We start from the raw sequence: 20,884 nt of genomic DNA, 5'->3' as shown, positions 1-20,884 counted from the left end.
AAAGTCAACAAAATCCAGCAGCATCTTGGCTCTTCTTGAGCCCTCCACGGATGATTTGAGAACTTTAAGCGTCGTACAGGGATTCACAGTGTCATTCGTCATGGTGAGACAGCCAGTTCTGACGATAAAAATGATGAAAGAAGAAGGCTACTTTCCTCATCAAGTGTTTCATGCTGATCAAAGCGGCTATCAACGACCATCACAAAGGTCACTGAAACCACTTTATTATACAGTACAGTGTATTTCTTTCATTACAATACCATAGCACATTTATTATACGTAAAATAAGGTGTATTTTTTTGTAGTTTTAAGGCTTATTTCATAGAAAATTATGTTTTATGGGGACCTGGAAACGGATTAGTCTCATTTTAATGGTTTCCTATGGGAAATTAATTTTTGGGATGCACACCTTTCGCCTGACACACTCTGTCTGGGAAGCAATTAAGTTTGTAAGCCAAGGTATCAGTGCAAATGGGTAGCTCAGTAAATAAATGCCTTTGTAGGGAAATAAATAGGTTAGCGTGGCTTTGGGCCACACTAACCTATTGAAAGTCGGTCGAGACGGGTTCCAAACTAGTGCCACGTGCTTGCGATTGGGTGAGAGCGGGCCAGCCTTTTTACAAAGCGATCATCCTGACAAGGATAATACCTTTAAAGCGCCAGACCGAGGCCCGCTTGTAAGCTAACTGGTGGCGGAATCGCGCCGAGCCGCGAGACCACTTGGCAAAAGCCAACACGGACCCTCAGGAGGGGGAGGGAGCCGAGGGAATGGCCCTAATCTGGTCATGTGATGAGTCATGCAAGGGATTAAACAGTCAGAGAATTATCATGTTGTATTCTTCAATGCGCGCGCGCACGCACGCACGCACGCATGCTACGCTAGGCGAGTCATACTATCCCACTGTCAGATGCGTATAGCGTATTTTCTGGAAATATAAAACACACCATTAATGAATGACATCTTTGAAAACCTTTTCCAGACATAAGGCGCACCGCATTATAAGGGGCACCTTTGATGAATGACATCTTTTAAAAACTTATCTATACATAGGGCGCACCGCATTATAAGAGGCACATGGTCAGCTTTTGAAAAAAACATCTTTTAGGTGCACCTTATAGTGTAGAAACTACGGTCATTGAAAAAAATAGACAGGTAACAGCCCACCGGCTCAACTTACGACCATGACCCGAATTTTATCATTTAAATTCTACTTGTGGCACCGCAACGCGCTGGCAGGCAGGCGAGGCATCGGACAATTTTGGCCAGCCAACATCTCACCCTCGCACAGCAATCGACACGGGGGGGGTTGCCAGTCATTTAGACTCTGAGTCTCTATTCAACATTTTGAATGGATTTCCACTTACGACCATTTTGATTTCCGACCGTTTGGTCAGAACGGAACGTAAATCGGTCGTAAGTCGGATGTTATGATTATCCATCCACCGATCCATTTTCCAGACCGCTTTATCCTCATTGGGGTGGTCATGGGGGATGCTGGAGCCTACCCCAGCCGTATTCAGGCACTAGGCGAGGGACACCCTGAACTGGTTGCCAGCCAATAGCTGATATATTGTATTGTAATTTCTTTTTATTTATAATTTTAACGGTGGTTTTATTTATGTGCTTGTTTTGTGATTACAAAATTTCCTTGAGCGCATTGAAATGCGCTTATGAATAAAATATATAATATACATAATATATTATATATATTATATTATATTATTATTATATTATATATTATATATATAATATATAATAATAATAATAAAAATAATAATTATTATTATTATTATTATTGCAAGATTTTGTCAAATATTAGGACAGACTATTACATGTGAAAAATACATTGCCTCATTTTGGTCAAAATGTTTGAAAAATACACTTTGAAAAATACATTTATGGGTATGACTTGTATGCTATCTTCCAATATATTGCAATAGTGACTGTAAAGTGTCCTTGAGAGTTTTAAACGGTGCTTAGAAATAAAATGTTGTACAATTATTATGACAGTTATCTCATCTCATCTCATTTTCCGTAGCGCTTCTTCCTCATTTGGGTCTCAGTTGTAGTTAGGTATTGTTACCGTTATTGTTAGTTATTCTTACAGTTACAGTTATAGTTATTGTTATAATTTTCTTTCATAAGGGACTGCCATATTAAAATATACACATTAAAATAATAATCAGGATTCATGGCAGAAGGTCAGACCGGCGCGAGTTTATTTTTAGCATGCTTAGCTTTCGGCACGCATCTGTCATGAACGCTTCCTGGTCGTCAGTCGCACGTTTTACGGGAATGACATCATGGACGACGTGGATGATGGAGAACTGGTGTGATCATGAGTCGATGGTCGCACGCCAGCGTCACATTCCAACTCACATTCCAACGTCGTAGTACACGACGTAAAATAACAAAGCAGCAGATGGTCAAGGGATTACTCATTGACCTCCTTCCCAGACACGCTGGAAGCTTACTTCCTTGTTGATTTCATCCGGTTACGACCTCACTTCCTGTTCTTGCCAGGGGGTCATTTCCTGTTCATAACTGTCGCGAGCCACTTCCTGCTGGTCTTTTATCATTATCACACACAGATATATATATATATAGTCTCGTTATATCGATATTCTCGGGAGTCCGAAAAATATCGATATAACCGGGACTATCGATATATCCGACCCTGCGCGCATGTAATTTTCTCCTTGTGGTCATAGAAATAGTATCGTAATAAGCGGTACTATCGATATAACGAGACTTTACTGTGTGTGTGTGTATATATATATATATATATCTATCATCCATCTCCGCTTTGTTCCAGCGGAGATGGACGAGATATAAGACCCGGGCAATAAACAGCTATGCCCTGCCAGTGATCAGATACCCTGCAGGAATAATAAGGTGGCCAAAGGAAGAGATTCAGACCACGGATGTTAAGACCCGAAAACTCCTCACCATGCACGGAGGGTTCCATCCCAAGTCCAGCATCCTGAGACTGTACACAAGCCGTAAGGAAGGAGGCCGGGGACTAGTGAGTGTGAGAGCCACTGTCCAGGATGAAACATCAAGCTCCATAAATACATCAAAGAGAAGGCTCCAACGGATGATGTACTCAGAGAATGTCTCAGCCAATGGGGAACAGAGGATGAGGTGCTGGAAGAGAGACAATCGTGGGAGGAAAAGCCCCTACACGGGATGTACCACCGAACCATAGCAGAAGTGGCTGATCTCAAGAAGTCCTATCAGTGGCTAGAGAGGGCTGGCCTAAAGGACAGCACAGAGGCACTCATCCTGGCTGCCCAAGAACAGGCCCTGAACACCAGAGCCATAGAGGCAGGGATATACCACACCAGACAAGACCCAAGGTGTAGGTTGTGCAAAGAGGCACCTGAGACAATCCAACACATAACTGCAGGGTGTAAGATACTGGCAGGGAAAGCCTACATGGAGCGCCATAACCGGGTGGCTGGCATAGTCTACCGAAACATCTGTGCGGAGTATGGACTGGAAACCCCAAGGTCAAAATGGGAAACACCTCCCAAGGTGGTGGAGAATGACCGAGCAAAGATCCTGTGGGACTTCCAGATACAGACCGACAAGATGGTAATGGCCAACCAACCAGATATCGTGCTCATAGATAAAGGGCAAAGGAAAGCCGTTGTCGTGGATGTAGCGGTCCCGAGTGATGGAAACATCAGAAAGAAGGAACATGAGAAAATGGAGAAATACCAAGGGCTCAGAGAGGAGCTGGAGAGAGCCTGGAAGGTAAAGGTGACAGTCGTGCCTGTGGTGGTCGGAGCACTCGGGGCAGTGACCCCCAAACTCGACGAGTGGTTGCAACAGATCCCGGGAACAACATCGGATATCTCGGTCCAGAAAAGCGCAGTGCTGGGAACAGCAAGGATACTGCGCAGAACCCTCAAGCTTCCTGGCCTCTGGTAGAGGACCCGAGCTGAAATGGGGACAGACACCACCCACCACATTTAGCTATGTATTTATTTATTTGTTTGTCTCTATATTTATCTATTTGTTTGTTTGTTTATTTATTTGTTCATTTGTATATTTATTAATGTATACATCCATCGACTTATATATTTATGTATTTATTAATGTATTTATGTCCGTATTTATTGATGTATTTTAATGTATCCAATCCTCATTATTTATTTATTTCTACATTTATTGATGTATTTGTTTGTTTATTTTACACGAGTATTTGTTTATTTGTGCGTTTGTTTCAGACTTGGGCAAAAGGTCGCACCTGACTTAATAAATACAAAGAAGAAGAAAGAGCAAGCGTCAAGATGCCGTTTTTCCCGTTTGTCAAGACAGATTTCTTTTTTTTTTTTGTCTCCATGAGGAAACATTTGTGGGCTTTAAAGCGTGATAGCTAGATAGCTCACGAATAGCCACCCAAATAGCTAGCCAGCTAGATCGCTATAGCATTCTTGTTTTGTTTTTGTTTTTTTTTGCAATGACAACAAGAAAAAATGCTAATCCAAACATGTTAAAAGAGAGTTTTCCGTCACCTTCACAGACAAGGCTGTGATGTTTTTTGGAGTTAGAAGTTGAGAAAAAAAAGGGATGGTGACATTGGTTGTCTCGTTTTTATTGGGGGGGGGGGGGTCAATTGCTCCTAGTTTTCTAACGTTCATCCATGCTCAACTTGATCTCTTTTCACAACGTCTGTGGGGGAGGAAAAAGCTTCATGGCCATAAAATCCAACATACTTCGGCAACCAGCTTGATATTTTCACTCATGGATGGACGCAAATACTTGAAGGCCGATTGATCATATTTTTCGGACATTAAACCACAACCGACACCAATTTTGTTTTTTGTTTCCTAAGTGACATCAGAAAAACGTTTGATAGCATCTAAAATAGGCAAAACACGCAGGCTGATATTTGGAGTCAAATGCAAAATGACGAAAAGTGTCCAAAATCTGCAACAAAATGACCCCGGAAATGGCCAGTTTCAGAAGGTCTCGCCCCCTTGTTCGTCACGTCACCCCCAGACGTCTTGCCTTGCTGGAGAATCAAAATAATGGCTTCGGATTGGCAAAACGATGCTTTCTTGTTACTCATCCACTTATGAATGGGATTCAAATAGTTCCGAAGAGGAAAGCATACACGTTTGCAATTGATTAAAGAAGTCCTTCAGTGTCATTTTTGAGGCGTCTGGACAACAAAGTAGCGTCCCAGAAAATGCAGAAGATGGCGCCCGACCTCTTTTGGAAATGGGCTGATTTGTCGGCCGGGAATTTGTGTCAACTAGTATCAAATAGTAGTCTTGGTGCAACACACAACGATTCACCATGGCGTTGTTTATGTGTTTTCCTTCTAATTTCGCCATCAACGCGAAGTTTTCAGAGCAAACAAAGTACCCAAAACGCATTGTGTTTTGCTATCTCGGTCAGGGGCGTTCCTGACGTGACGTCACGTCAGGCATCGTCATCAACTGGAAAACAAGACTTCCCGAATATTCAGCGCCAGTCTTAAAAGGTCAAATCTAGCTTTAATACGCGCTGGAATCTTTGTCAAATACGCTCAGTAGAAGTCATTTGACGTGATTTTACAAATGATGGACACAACTTGTTCGGAGGCGTCAGTTGTCCTTTAAACGACATTCTGATAGTAGTGTGCATCGGCGCTTGCAAACCTGTTTTATGCTCTATAAATACAGTTGAGGGCGTGGTGGGAAAATACGCGCATCAGCTTTTTAGCGCATTTTCTTGAGCTATTTTTATACTCTACATACATCCATCCATACATACATAGTACACGCTTAGTGGGCAACACCATGAGCAGTATAATTCATTGCATACACAAAGAACTATTAGCAAGCTGATGCTAACATGACAAGCAGGAAGCGAAAATAGTGGCCAGCATTTTCTTGGGACCAATAGCAATCTCACAGCTGTTGAGTCGTTTTACTTTATTTTAGTTTTCAGCTCACCACGATGCTAAAAGCCTCAGGCAAAATTCGGTACAGTCTAACCCAGGCATGGGCAAAGACAAAACCTGTCAAGATTTTGACAAATGTGACAATGGCCAATCAATAGGTACACTAGGTGTACTGTCAACGACACAATTGTCAAGCGCTGAAGAGTCACTACTTTTATTTTCAGTCATTTTTATTTGATCGTGACGAGAAAACGTCGCTAGCGTGGAAGAGAAAAGCTTTGTGAACATTTGGATTTTTTACGCATTTGTCTGATGATCACGGTTCGAGTCATTCGATTCTATTTTATATTTAAAACATAAATACATTCAAATTACAATGCGAATAATGATCAATAATAAGCATTATAATGCACGTTATTATTCAATGGGGAGAATCAGTGTGGATCACTGATTTGGTTGAATGAACGAATGTGCATAAATGATGGTAATCATCTGAAGACTCGACAGTTAGATACCTTTTAATATTAGTTAACAGTTTAATAGTAGTTAACAAAATTTTGGTTGCGCTCTTATATATATATATATCTTATATATATAAAGAAATTCCGGTAAGCCTTTCGACACGTCCAGCAATCGAAACAGGTGGACTGACCACTTCAAGTACACTCGGAGTTTTAAACGTCGTCCCAACAACCAGCAGATTAGCGCTGCATTAAAACGATGACTTTACCCGCCGGGTGGACACGCTCACCTCTGACACAAAGCAGCGACATCTCAGCGGGTTTTTTTTCTTTTTTTTTTGTTGTTGTTGAGGTTTTTAGGAGTTGCTCCACACTTGCTCCTTCGGTCACTCGTTGCATATCCTCAACCTCCGGACTCCTTCGCGTCCCGCCACTCCACGTGGAATCAAAGTCGACATTGTTGCAGCGGCTCGCGACTGATGAGCATACGACTGCCTGTCTGTCTGTCTGCCTGCCTGCCTGTCTGTCTGTCTGCCTTCCTGTCACACGGTGATTGACACGATAAAAAGGGAGGATCAACTACGACCAACTGGGCGGTTCATGTGTTGCATTCATAGGACGACGTGAAGGGCTCGGAATTTAAAGCTTTAATTGTTATTCTCTGTTCACTGTACTATGTTTATAAACATAGTCCAAGTGAGAAAATAATAGTTACCTTTGCTGTGTGTTTCTTTTATTTATGTTTATGTTGTAATCTGTTGAAGTTTTTGTGTGTGTACGTTTTTTTCTTCTTCCGGGACAAACATTTAAATGAGCAAAACAATGGCGCCATTACACTAACACAAGTGAGCCCACAAGTACGTATTTCAATCATTCTTCGTGTTTACCGTCGTCTATTGTACTATACCGCCGCCTATTGGTTCTTCGTGGGAACTGACAATCACGGTCCTTGACTTTGTGGCGCATATTTATTTAAACACTCTTATCGGTCATTTACTTCGCTTTGTTTTTACTTGTTTGTCGCTTATGTCTGAAATAGACAAACACGTGACGTCAGAGACACACGATGACGCGAGTGAACGCATCTCACCGGAACATTTTCATTTTGAAACTTGCATGTTTTTAGTCAGCCATCTCACAGTCACGTTGTCATTGTTATCGACTATCGTAATAATAATCGATTTCAAGGCTCCGCGTCAATGTTATGATGTAGAGTCTGCTTTAAATTACATATCGAGTAGACAGGATGAACTTAGTACAACGGTTATGATGTAGGTTAGGTAACGCGGTCCCATCCCGGCGCGTGCGCAGTGGGTTTCGTCCAGCAAGTCGACAAGAAGCGTCTCGACTCCGTCGACGTCGCCTGTCGGGCATCCGCACGTGCACGCGCACGCGCCTGTCCACCCACTCCGGTGACTTCTTCGCTCCGCGGACGAGCACCCGTGACGAGGTGAGTCTTTTCAATCCATTGATGATGTCAACAACAAAAAAGGGAGAAACGAAGCATCGTTCGGGGCGGTTCGGGGCGGTTCGGCCCCGGCAGGCTCGTCGAAGACACCGACGACGCCTCTCTCAGCCTCAAACGCCCCTTTCTCCACATATTTCTCCACATTCCTCCATCGTCCCCTTTGTTTTTTTGACAACGTTTGTCGTGGTGTAAGACGCCTGTTTTGGGTTTGGTATGAAAAGTGAGCAGAATTCCGTTTTTCCATCGCATTGAAACAAAGAAAGACCAGGAACGTGATTTGTTCGGTTTTGTTGTCTAGATCTTATGAGATGTAAACACGCCGTTATCACTTTATATTCGATGACCCGGTTGGACGAATGACTCGCCAGAGGGCCAAGACCCCAATTTGATCACCTATATCGATCTGTACATGACAGAAACAAACATCTGTCAAGTTGAAATGAACCAGCAAATAATGTTTCCGATGGCGTCTTTCAAAATAAAATCTTGACAGGTTTCTGACGCACATAATAATAATACGTTTAATTTCTAAGCACCTTTCAAAACTCTCAAGGTCACTTTACAGTCACAGGATAAGTTTTTCTGCGGGTGAGTAGCGGCAGCCACACGCATCAGCGTTCACTCATCCCGGAAGTAACTCTAATAATGTGAACAGCTAGCTAGCTAGCTCTTATGAACATTCTTCGTGGTACAGAAATATATTGCCGATGTAGGTTAATCCCCGCTAATGTGTGTACCTGGATTCTTGAGCGGCAACGTTATGTCATCTCAAATTAGACGACGACAACTAGTTGACCAATGTGACTCGTACGGAACTATTCAGACTAATGTACCTAATCAGCAAGAAAAACATGCGGATCAAACCTCTAAAGATGGAGGACACTGATTTGCTGTGGGGACCCCTTGTAGGGAAAAGCCCAAAGGAAAAGAAGAAGAAAGACTAGCGAGACTACATGATGAGTACTTTACCGATTGATAACTCATTGATAAGTGAATAGTTGACAAGTGAAAGCTTGATGTATTGACAAGCATGAACCTGGGAACGGATTATTCTCATTTGAATGGTTTCTTGTGGGAAATACATTTTGCCTTACTCACACTTTCTGGGAACCAATTAAGTTCGTAAACTGGGGTATCACTGTACCTAATTCAGCCTGTAGATAACAACACTTAGCGATGTGACTAGTTTTTGCTAGGTATAACCGGTTCATGCAGAAACGACCAAAGTCCGGCCCGGGGGCCAAATGCGGCCCCTAGTCAATTTTCATCTGACCCGCAGCCTCCGTCATAAAAATCAATAACCCGCGTGTAGAATGAATATGGGCAGTAGCGCTGTTAGTAGGCTCATTTAGTAACAGCAAATTAGGAAAAGAGTTATTGACTGAATGAGCCCCCCCCAGTTTTCTAAAATGGCCATTTTCTACATTTAAAAAAAAATCTAAAATGGCGACAATCAACAAAAGAACAATGACTTCTGTGCAAAAAAAAGTCAATGTTAAATTTCCACTGTTCATCCAGCCATAAGTTATCTTTTTAAAATATCAATTCAAGACGTAAATCTTACCTTGATTTTAGCCAACAAACAGAAGATGAATTTGGAGGAGAATTGTCATCAAATCTGTCCGATATCACGTCGGGGTAACCGTTTGTTGGAAGAGAGCGGCCTTCTTTCCTGCGCATGTTCCTTCATATCGGATGATGACGATTTTGCGGATCCAAATAAAGGCTGGAGTCAATGAGCAGTCACTTCCAAGGCTTCATTTGCAGAATATTCCGGACACACTTGTGATCATGCAGCCATTGTCTGGAAATCAGGTGTGTCAATGTCAATAAAAGGACAACCGACACCATTTTTTAGTTTCCTAACTGACATCAGAAACATGTTTGATAGCATCTAAAATACCCAAAACACGCAGGATGATATGTTGAGTCAAATGCAAAACGGCAATCAAAATGACTTCAAGTGGCCCAAAACTGCCACAAAATGAGCTCGGAACTGGTTAGATTCAGAAAGTTCTGGTCACACACTGCCTTGCTCCAGAATCAAAACAATGGCTTCAGAGCGTTCAGATTGGGAGAAGATGCTTTCTTCTTACTCATCCAGTTATGAATAGGATTGAAATAGTTCTGAAGAGGAAAGCATACATGTTTGCCATCGATTCAACAAGTCTTTCCGTATCAATTCTGGACTCTAATGCAAATGTGAACAACAGAATAGGTCACTATAATTTATTTTCATTAATTGCTGTTATATGTAAAGCACATCGACCATGGTTGGCCAAATATTTTAACACGGCAAATCTGGACCAATTGACAAAAAAGAAAAATGGACAGCCCTAACTAAGTTAACGGGTACAACTCATCCCCTAATCACTCGATGCCGACTTAGTAACTAACGTGTGACGAGTTGAAAAGTACAACGAGGTGAGCTGTCATCTGTCAATCTCTTTCAGTGGTCGGCATCCATCTTGCAGACACTGTCAAGATGCTTTTCTTGTATTTGTCCTTGTGTTATATAACGGCGCCCTGCGCTGGGCGGATACTTTCAATTTTCCGTCCGTCCGTCCGTGTGTCAGGGCGTGCGTCGATGTCACTCCACGAAGGCCCGTTGCATGTCTAAGAATAGAATAGAATTTCCTACAGCTGCAGCGTGTTTCCCCAATGCCCCCATTGTCCATGAGACAGGATCATGCTCACTCCAGATGCTAGCTCCTGGCAGCTAGTGACAACGACGCTTCAGTCTTATGTAACCAAGGTTGAGCTAATCTACTTTCGGCACCAATTCGGGTTGTGGTAACAAAAACCCGAGTCATTTGGGAAACATTCATCCAGGTCATGGGCATCTTTATACTAGTGAATTGGCTTGGGGGGCTAGTCAAGGCTAACGGTGGCTAATTGATGAATTTGCTGCTTGTAAATAGTCTAGTTGGCAACAAAGTGGGTGTTGGAGGGCGACTGTGGGGGAGGGGGGGGGGGGGTTCTTGGCCCACGTCCCACTCTGCTCCTTTTCCTGGAAGTCCATCCACATTGATGTAAGAATGATTGTCCTCTATCAAAAGAGACCCTGCCAAAATGCTAATCAGACACCGCTCATTGTCTGGCGCAAAGACGGCCTTCTCTCCACTTGGAATTAGTCAATGAATGAAACAGAAGTAATGAAAGTGATTTATTCTTTCTCTGCGGCCCGGTACCAAATGACCCAAGGCCCGGTACCGGTCCATGACCTGGAGGTTGGGGGTCGCTGCTTTAGTAGACCAAAGTAGCTAGCCTACATAACGATTGTGCCACTCCCGACCACATGACGGAGGCGACAAGTTGACAAATTGAGAATTGGGTCCCGTAGAGTTCCCTGGGCGGTGACGGATCATCTTGGTTTGTGTCTCCAGATGTCTCTTCCGGTCTCTGATTTGGCGTATCGCTCTGACCACGCCATCGACTTCTCCGACATCTCCTTGCAAGTCCCCGGCGAATTCCTGGAACTCCATTCGATGTGCCGGCGGTGAGCCTGGGCGGCAACGTAGCACACAATCGGCGTCGTCCCAACCGCGTTCCTTCTCTGCCATGGACGGACACCCCAAGCTGTCCGGTGAGACCCTGATTGTGCACCACATCCCCCTGGTGCATTGCCAGGTGTCAGGACGACGACATGGGGTTTGCGGCGTTGAGGGAGGCTCCCTAAAGAGGAGCAAGCCCTTTAGCCCTGCGGAAAAATGGGGTCTGAGTCGTACCACCTCCCTCCCAGAGAGGGACCTCCTCCAGAGGGAGACGCTGCTCTGCAGCAGCCTGATCCAGACCTCTGCCCCCGGTGGGGGTCCAGGGATGAAGGGTGGTGGCGGCACGGCCGGCGATAACTCCTCTTTCACCTCCAGTGTCTCCGATGAGCAACCTGTCGCGGCTCATACGTTACCCCGAGTCAAAACCAGGAGCCGCCACCCTCTCCGTCGGAACCCGTTTCTCATCAAGACTGACGACGACGAGTACGAGGACGACGACGCGGACGACAACCTCAGTGGTTACCTCGAGGAATCCTCCTTCCACCTCCATGGCCAGACTGGCAGTCCTGCGCCCCCCTTCCGCTTGCATGACCTGGACTTCGCCTCAGAGTCTCACTATCGGAACGACGTGACACGAGACTCTGAAACGCCGGAACTGGGACGGCGGCAGGGCAGCGGCGGCTCCAACATGTCGGTGGACTGCTGCGAGAACGATTGGGAGGACGATGAAGACGGAGACCATCCCATGCCCTGCGGTGGGAACGGCGAGACAGGATCCTATTCCTCCGAGTTCTCCACACAACACCGCCCCTGCTGCACCCTCACCCAGAACCTCTGCCGAGACTCAACCCGGTACCTCCCTGACCCGTTCCCCGGGTGCCCGCAGGGCTACAGCAGCGACTCGTCGTGCAACAGTTCGGACGGCGTCCTGGTCAACTTCAGCACCATCTACAACAAGACAAACAACGGCATCCACGAGAAACCGGGCAATCTGAACAGCCCCCCGCCGGGTGACCGGCAGGACCCGACCAGTGGCGCCTTCTACTTGGACCTCCTAGCATCGCCCGCGGAGCCTCCGCTGACCTTCTCGGCTTGGTCCTGCTCGGCCGAGCACCAGGCCGCCTTGGAGTTGGACGCCAACTGCAACTCTTATTGTCCGCCGCCCCCTCCCGTGTCCTCGGGTGGGCCGTTTTCCTGCCTTCAGAGTCAAGCCCGCCTGGTGGTGGCCACTCAGAATTACTACAAGCTGGTCACCTGCGACCTGTCATCCCAGTCTTCGCCCAGCCCCGCTGGATCGTCGGTCCATAGCGGCTCTGAGGAGCAGAGCGGGGAGAGTCCCCCCAGCACCACCCGGCCGACAGAGTACTTTCTGTTCCGCCGGAGGGACAACCAGGAAGCAGAGGACAAAGACGAGGATGGAAAGACCATGACGGTGGTTGCTCAATTTTATTTTGAAATTTCAGCAGTTCATTTCTTGGCACATAAACAAATTACAGTGATACCTCGGTTTACGAAGCCCTTGGCTTACAAACCATTCGGTTTACGAACGTTAAATTGATCAATCAGGCTCCACAAATAACCCGCACACGCCATCTGTACACTTGATACAAAAAGATATCAACCCAGCTAAACAGAACATAATTGATGAGGAACCTGATAAAATGATCGCAGAGAGAGCACCTACAAGGGATCATTCCTCATGATGGTGAAAGAGGAAGGCAACGTTCCTCATCAAGTGTTTCATGCTGATGAAAGCGGCCACTCCATTCCATCAAGTCATCAACGACCATCATAAAGGTCAATAAAACCACTTGATTATACAGTACAGTTTATTTATTTCATTATAATACCATAGCACATTTATTATACGTAAAATGAGGTCTATATTGTGTTGTTTTAAGGCTTATAAAATTAGAAAGTAGAATATTACGTTTTGTCGGGACCTGGGAACGGATTATTCTGATTTTAATGGTTTCCGATGGGAAATTGATGTTTGGGGTACACACTTTTCACCTTGCACACTGTCTGGGAACCAATTATGTTTGTAAGCCAAGGTATCACTGTATTTGCCTTTGATGGTCCTAAGGCGCACTTACACGCCCCCTGGGAGGGTCTAAGGGGAGTGGCCCTAATTGCATTTTACGCTGTTCTTCCAGCCGCCTGGAAACACCCGCACGAAAGATGAGGAGGAAGAGGAGGAGTCAGACGCTCCTCCCGTCCTGCCCATCAACGCGTCCCCCCCCGAGGCCGCCGGCCCCACCCCCGGCCGTCCGCGCTCTCGCAGCTACGAGCGCCACCTGGACAAGTCGCCGGGGCCCCGCCTGGGCTCTGTGGAGCGCATGCTGAGTTGCCCGGTGCGCCTCGGCGAGGGGGGCGGAGTCTCAACACCAGCCCTGACCCCGCCCCCGCCGCCCCGCGTCACTTCCTTCGCCCAGATTGCCCGCAGCAAGCGGCGGAACGGCGGCTCGCCGTCCCTCAAGGCCGATCCCTTTTCGGCCACCGAGTTCTCGCCTGGTCGGGAGGCCGCGGCGCCCCCTGCTGCCTGTGGCCCCCAAAAGGCCACCGGGGAGACCAATTGTGAAGGTTGGTCCTCGTCCTCTTTTCCCCATTTTTCTTTTCTCCCTTCCATCTTGCCCTCTTCTAGCCCCCTTCATTCCTCCTGGCACCCCCTCCCCTATCTAGCACATTTGTGACTTTAAATCAAGCTAATTTGTGATTTTAATTCGTCTAAATTTGTCATTTTGAATCTAGCAAATTTGTGACTTTAAATCTAGCAAAAATTTGTGACTTTTAATCGAGCAAATTTGTGACTTTAAATCTCGCAAAACTTTGTGACTTTAGATCTAGCAAATTTATGACTTTAAATCGATTAAATGTGTGACTTTTAAGGACAATCGATGAGAAGGTTTCTTCAGCCGTCATCTGTACAAAAGTGAAGGTTTCGGACGTTTCGCGAACTCTCGTTCGCTGACGAAGTCTCTTGGATAGGAGGCGAAACGTCCGAAACCTTCACTTTTGTACAGATGACGGCTGAAGAAACCTTCTCATCGATGGACCACTCCTGTACGACTGAGAGCTTACACAGACGCCTTTTAAGGACAACCAACGTCACTTTTTTGTTTCTTAACTGACATCAGAAAAACGTTTTATAGCATCTAAAACCCCCGGGTCAGTCAGAAGCGCATTCGGGCGCTTTCTTGCTAGCGTTAGCGCCCCGCAATCCAATCCTTTCTGCTCCCCTTTGCCGCAGGCGGCCCCTCCAACCGGTCCGACGTCCACCCGCCTGTGGTGCGCTACAGCAAAGACCGCCGCCCGACCTCCCTCCCCATCCAACCTTTCACCTTCCACCATCAGCTGGCCTACAAGCCCCCCCAAGCTAAGCCTCCGCTCCCCCCGCCGACTGGCTACACGCAGTCCAGTTCCGGCTCCGGCGGTACCGACGACGACGAAGTCAAGAAGCCTCAGGGGGGGCTAACCAGATCCGCGGTCCCCCCCGGGCCGGTCCGGCCGTCGCCCCTTGGGAGTTACTCCCCGCCCCGCCATCAGGAAGGAACCGGCAGCTCGGGGACCTGCTCCACACGTACCCCGACGCCGCCCACCAACCTCTCGCGATGCCCCAACCGCGCCGCGGCCCCGAGGCGGCCGGCCCCCCGGACCGCACCCCCCGCCGGCCTGTCGGTGCCCCCCACCCTGCCGCCAGTGCGCCGGGACACTCTGAGCCCCCTGGGCTGCCTCGTGGATGGAAGCAAAGTCGTCCAGATGCAGAATGGTAACTTCTAGAAGCTTACTTAGCGCTCCTCCGGCGAGATATCTTTACATGAATGCCAACCCGCGAGCCATAAAATGGCCTCCAGGCCGGGGGTTTTGCAGACCCTAACCGTGCTTAACCCAACCTTAAACCAGACCTAAACCTTAACGCCATCCTCATGACACTTGGAACAGGCTACCTATCATCTTCTGTCCTTTTGGTTGATCTTCTCACCTTTTCCTCTTTGAACCCCGAACCCCTTCGCAGCACACCATCTTTCCCCCCAGGCGTTGAAGTGGCGGGAATACCGACGTAAGAACCCTCTCGGCGGCGAGAGACCGGCTGGCGTCTCCTCTTCCTGGGATTGGCAGCGTCCTCCCCGACGCAACGTCTTCAATTTCCCTTCTGTTCCACGCAGCCAGGCGACGGGACGCCATCATGGTGCGTCATGTGACCATCTACTACCTGGTTGAGTGTCTAATGAGGTGGTTGGTGCTTTCAGTCAAGCAAACCCAGCAAAGTTCTAGCGACTTCCTGCCGGATTACTTCTCCCTGACCGAGAGACCACCGGAGGAGTTTTGCCTTTCGCCCGACGCCTCCGCCGCTTCGTCCTTCTCATTTTCCTCCGCCTCCCAATTTCAGATCTCTGTCGATATGACCCGCAAGCGAGGTGAGCGTTCCAGATACCGTAAGGTCCCGTGTGACGAGAGTGAAGCCCAGCTATACCCCAGCATGCTTTGCAACGCTCTCCGTCAGTCGTACTTATGTACTTCGGCAGGTTTGGTGAAGGCGGTCAACACAGCCGTGGACCTGATCGTGGCTCACTTTGGCACAAGCCGAGACCCAGACGTCAAAGTAAGAACCCATCGTGCCGTTCCTTTCGTCCTGACGTCTGTCCGCCCGTCCTAACGTTTTGCTTCTCGACTGGACCAGGCGAAACTCGGCAACAGCTGGGTGAGTCCCAACGTGGGTCACCTGGTCCTCAAGTACTTATGCCCGGCGCTTCGCGAGGTCCTGCAAGATGGTCTCAAGGCTTACGTCCTGGACTTGATCGTCGGGCAGTGCCGCTGTCATCTCTGGAGCCTGGTGGAGGCCTCCGCGCAACTGGGTAAGGATGACCCTCGTTCTTCCATTACCTTGGCACCTTGGCCGTAAACCCAGTGTGTTTTTTACGTCCGTCAGGCCCGTCGACACGTGTCCTCCACAAACTGTTGAGGAAGGTGAACCAGTTCTCGGAGCTGACGAGCCATAACATGAGGCTGAACGCCTTCATCTTCGGCCTTCTCAAGTCAGTCCTTCTCCATTTCCTGTTTGTCGACGTATGTTTTGAGCCTCACGTGCATCTGGCCACTCTTCTTATCCAGCATCAAGTCATTGGAGTTTTGGCTCAACCATCTCCTGACACACGAAGGTAAGTTGACCTTGAAGAAAAACAACCAGAAAAAGGACGAGTGAAAAGTGTCAAACGGTGTCTACGGCAAAGAAAAGTACATTGATCCCTCGGTTTACGAACCCCTTGGCTTACAAACTTTTCGGTTAACGAATGTTAAATTGATGAAAATTTTACTTCGGCAGACTATTTTTCGGGATACACACGGAGCGCCACAATGAGTGATGTGTCGTTTGCGAACGAGCCCGTTCTCCTCACAAGGTAATGGCAGCCGACTTTTTTTTGGTCCTCTATTCCCCGCCCCCAGTTTTCGGTTAAAGCCACGTGATTGGTCAAGAACGTAGCAGTGAGGGGCGCGGTTAAACATTAAAGAGAAGGCAGACGACAAAGAGAGAGTAAGAAAATGGATAGAAAACAGTAAAATATGGACTGGTTTCAACTTTGATAGTTCAAAGGCAGAGTGTAGACTGCAAGGTTAAAATATACCATCAATCAGGCTCCACAAATAATCCGCACATGCCATCTGTACACTTGATGCAAAAAGCTATCAACCCAGCTAAACAGAACACAATTGATGAGGAATTAGGTCAAATGATGGCCGAGAAAGCACATGCAAGGAATCATTCCTCAAGATGGTGAAAGAAGAAGGCGACGTTCCTCATCCAGTGTTTCAAGGCTGATGAAAGCGGCCACTCCATACCATCAAGCCATCAACGACCATCACAAAGGTCAATAAAACCACTTGATTATACAGTACAGTTTATTTCTTTCATTATAATACCATAGCACATTTATTAGACATAAAATAAGGTCTATTTTGTGTCGTTTTACGGCTTATTTTGTCGAAACGGATTAGTTTCATTTTAATGGTTTCCTATGGGAAATTACTTTTTGGGATAGACACTTTTCACCTTACACACTGTCCTGGAACCAATTAAGTTCGTAAGCCAAGGTATCACTGTAACAGAAGCTAACTGTTAGCCCCGCGGATCAGACCCAATTGTCCGACGATAATCTTGGTCTGATTCCAAAATCCACCGTCCATTCCAGACATCCTGGCCGCCCACTACAACGCGTGGGGCCTGGTCCCGCTGGCTCAGGGTGCGTGTCAGCATCTGTTCGGCGAGCTCCTTCTATTGCTGCAGCCCCTCTCGCTCCTCCCGTTTGACCTGGACCTCCTGTTCGAACCCCGACTCTTGGCCACGGGGTTGGAGCAGCAGAGGCGACGTAAGGAGCTGCTCTCCTCGGCGGGACAGTCCGCCGCCCGTTCCACCCTGCAGCTGATGCGGGGCTGGGGCGTCGCCGTCGGGGACATGGTCAGCGGGAAGGAGAGGGGGGCACTAAAGCCTGGGAAGGAAGCCTCTAGAAGGGACAGCGACGACCGATCTGAGGACAGAGGGACGGGTGACCAGAGGATGAAGGGAGTGGGGCGAGAAAGTGAGGATGTCTGGAAAGAACCCTCGGCAACGGACGCGGGGCGGCAGCGTCAGGACCGCCAGGCCGGGTGGTGGTACCAGCTCATGCAGTCCTCCCAAGTCTACATCGACCAGTCCGCAGACGCTTCCAAGTTTGCCAGGATGGACAAACGCAGGACGTCCGCGGAGCGTCGCCCGCCGCCGCCCCCCAGGGCGGGAGTCATGGTGGGCGCCGAATCTGGATCTGGGGGGCGACCGTCCTGGATGGGTAGCCCGCCCGAGTGGATCCTCAACCAGGAGGCGACAGCGGGCGGTGGTCCGACCACTGAAGTCCAGCACGAGAGCACCATTCGGGACCAGGGGTTGCGTTGGGGGAGGCTCTTTGGATCCAGTGTCGGTTCTCCCACCAAAAACGACGGCGGTGAAACCAAGGCGAAAGCTCAAAAGAGCAGGTAACTCTAAAATGAATCCAACTACGCTGATGACTCTCCTCAAATGACAAATCCTTGACAGAGGCAATGTTTCATTCCAACAAAAAGAAAAATCTTGATACTTTCCAGGCTTCCGTCGGGCTGGCTTGGCTTGAACTCGTCGGTTTTGGACCTCATGGCTCAGACCCTCGGTGCCGGAAGTGGACCAAAGGTAGAGTCTGCGGCTGCCAACCACCTGGCGGAGTCGGTTTCGCCCAACCATACCCAAGCTACCGAGACCAAACTGTCAACATGGTATGAACGTCGTCCATGTCCCAAAGTCCGCTAACGAAGACTCAAGTTGTTCCCCCCTCCCCCCCACCCCCCCAGCGAAGTACGAGCGCTGTGCCACCACATCGCCACCGAGGCGGGACAGCTCAGCTTCAACAAAGGCGAAATCCTGCGAGTGCTGAGCAAGACCGATCCCGACTGGCTGCTCTGTTCCGTCGGCGCCGCTCGGGGTCTGGTACCCATCATCTACGTCTCGGTCTGCAGCGCGAGAGGGGACCAAGGTGGTTCTCATGGTGGGGGTTCTAGCGGCGGAAGTCAAGGTGACCCATGTTGATCTCGGAAGTCCCTCCACAGGAAGTCACAAGCGATCTCCATTGACACACGTCAGCATGCAAACATCCAAAACCCAAAGACGCCTTGAGAGTTTTGAAAGGCGATTATAAATGAAATGTATTATTATTATTATTATTATTATTATTATTATTATTATTGAATGTCACAGACTATCGCTGTTATACTCCGATTCTCCACTAGAGGACATTGCAGGAATGCGCATCCATTGTGCGGTTCTCAATTAATCATGTCTTCAATCGTACAAGTCAAATGAATTTGAACGGCCGTGGCTCCATCAAGAAATGTCCATCCAGTATTTCGTGTAACGTCACTGGAGTTAGCCCAAGTAGCTTAGCATGCTATGCTAAAACCATCCTGTGGCAGTGGGGCTTGCTGGTGATTCCTTAAGTGTTTCAATGTTTTGTTTTTGTCAGCAATAGTTAGCATAGAAGCTAATTAAGCTAAGCACTTTGGTGACAAAGTGCTCGAGAGGATCAGCTAGCTAACATCAAAATGATCTTTTTTTTTCAACGCATTGAAACGTTCATAGCATGTTAGCAACATTAGCTTACCTCTTTTTGCTTACACTTTACTGTAAATGAGTCGGTTTCTCTTTGTTTGTTTGCAAGAAGGTCAACAAAATGGCTTCCCTCGATATATTTCTTGCGCCTGTAAAATGCTAGCATGTTATCATGACAGGATCAGATCATTCACAATGTATCAACGTTCCATTTTCTCTTGGATTTTCCCATTTTGGCTTCCGACTGGTCGCCCGGTTGTCACAGCAACGACTCAAATTAATTTTTTTGAAAAAAAAGAAGGGAATTTTGCACTTTGCACACTTTATCAACAAGGTTAACTTATTTGCTTGCTTTTCTTGTATAGTTGAAACTATTTAATAAAGCCAACGGTATTAGCTAGCTGGCTCTTAGCTATGTAGCTATCTAGGTGGTTAGCTAGCTATCTAGCTTTCTGTTAGCTATCTATTAGCTATTTACTAGCTGGCTCGCTAGCTTTCTATCTATTTACTTTGGGGTTGAGTGAACGGTGGCACGTGTGGCTGCCGCCGCTCACCCACATAAAAACTTATCCTCTGACTGTAAAGTGACCTTGAGAGTTTTGTAAGGCGCTTATAAATGAAATGTATTATTATGTGTTATTATACAGGAAGTGTAAGAAGGCCACACTCGTCTGTGATTGGTCGCTCTGTCTTGGCCCCGCCTCCCTATGCCTGTAAATATCTTGACCATCTTTTTGTGTATGTATCATGCTAACAGGCTAATGTGGCTAACTAAAGTGTGACCACATTACAGTGTGACTCGTGTGGGTTTTTAGTTTATTATTATTATTATTATTATTATTATTACTGAATGTTTATGTAGTCCTAAAAGTCAATATTCTGTGGGTCCTGCATTTTGAGTGACAATGACAAAAACCCCAGCACTGTAGTGGACACATTTTTGCACATCATCGGGTAGTCAATGAATTAAGCGCACCATTTTATAGGAGAAACCATTTTATATTATAATAATCTTTTAAATGAGATGTACTTTTTGTAAAAAAAGAAAATCAAATCAATAAGGCCGGTTAGCTATTTGCTATCTATTAGCTATGTAGCTGGCTCGTTAGTGAGCAATCTATTAGATATCTGGCTGGCTAACAAGCTAGCTATTAGCTATCTATTAGCTGGCTAGTTGGCTTTCTATGAGTGGGTTGAGTGAACGCTGGCGCATGTGGCTGCCGCTGCTCACCTGCAGAAAAACTTATCCTGTGACTGTAAAGTGACCTTGAGAGTTTTGAAAGGCGCTTAGAAATGACATGTATTAACGTCAGATTTTGGGGTTGAATGGAAAAAGGAAGTGGAAAAGCGCCCTGAGGAGAGTGGAGTTGGCAAAGATCCCAAAGAAAGGCTTGCGTGCAAGAAAGGTTGTGTCGCAGGCCTTTGGAAGATTCCTGGAAGTGTTCCGCTTTCAG

The 20,884-nt window shown here is 47.1% G+C and overlaps 2 protein-coding genes across 9 annotated transcripts in view; one reads left to right on the top strand and one right to left on the bottom strand.

Moving 5' to 3' along the window:
• Positions 1 to 9,412, bottom strand: part of LOC148898573 (protein unc-13 homolog B-like) — a 65,810-nt gene extending 56,398 nt beyond the window's left edge. For 4 of the 7 annotated variants that reach the window (XM_088993286.1, XM_088993287.1, XM_088993289.1 and 1 more), the window contains exon 1: positions 6,652 to 6,903. In XM_088993286.1, the coding sequence (XP_088849412.1) occupies positions 6,652 to 6,760 (109 nt within the window). In that variant the 5' untranslated portion in view covers positions 6,761 to 6,903. Of the gene's footprint in view, positions 1 to 6,651; positions 6,904 to 9,393 lie in introns of those variants that run through there. The other 3 variants (XM_088993291.1, XM_088993292.1, XM_088993290.1) reach the window with 2 other exon arrangements.
• Positions 7,653 to 20,228, top strand: rusc2 (RUN and SH3 domain containing 2). 2 transcript variants are annotated; one of them, XM_088993303.1, is made up of 13 exons: positions 7,653 to 7,811; positions 11,216 to 12,755; positions 13,480 to 13,906; positions 14,574 to 15,092; positions 15,339 to 15,512; positions 15,574 to 15,741; positions 15,850 to 15,926; positions 16,005 to 16,179; positions 16,254 to 16,359; positions 16,436 to 16,482; positions 17,512 to 18,328; positions 18,437 to 18,601; positions 18,677 to 20,228. In XM_088993303.1, exons 2-13 carry the CDS (start codon positions 11,391 to 11,393, stop codon positions 18,909 to 18,911), a joined length of 4,275 nt encoding a protein of 1,424 aa, XP_088849429.1. In that variant the 5' UTR covers positions 7,653 to 7,811; positions 11,216 to 11,390; the 3' UTR covers positions 18,912 to 20,228. The 2 variants fall into 2 exon arrangements, with proteins under 2 accessions (XP_088849429.1, XP_088849428.1); XM_088993302.1 differs by lacking the exon at positions 7,653 to 7,811 and having other exon boundaries at positions 11,242 to 12,755.
• The last annotated feature ends 656 nt before the right edge of the window (positions 20,229 to 20,884 follow it).

Source organism: Hippocampus bargibanti, linkage group LG04, assembly GCF_051943395.1.
Source record: "Hippocampus bargibanti isolate YZ-2025 linkage group LG04, ASM5194339v1, whole genome shotgun sequence".
Classification (NCBI taxonomy): domain Eukaryota; kingdom Metazoa; phylum Chordata; class Actinopteri; order Syngnathiformes; family Syngnathidae; genus Hippocampus; species Hippocampus bargibanti.
This window is presented reverse-complemented; position numbering and strand designations above follow the sequence as displayed.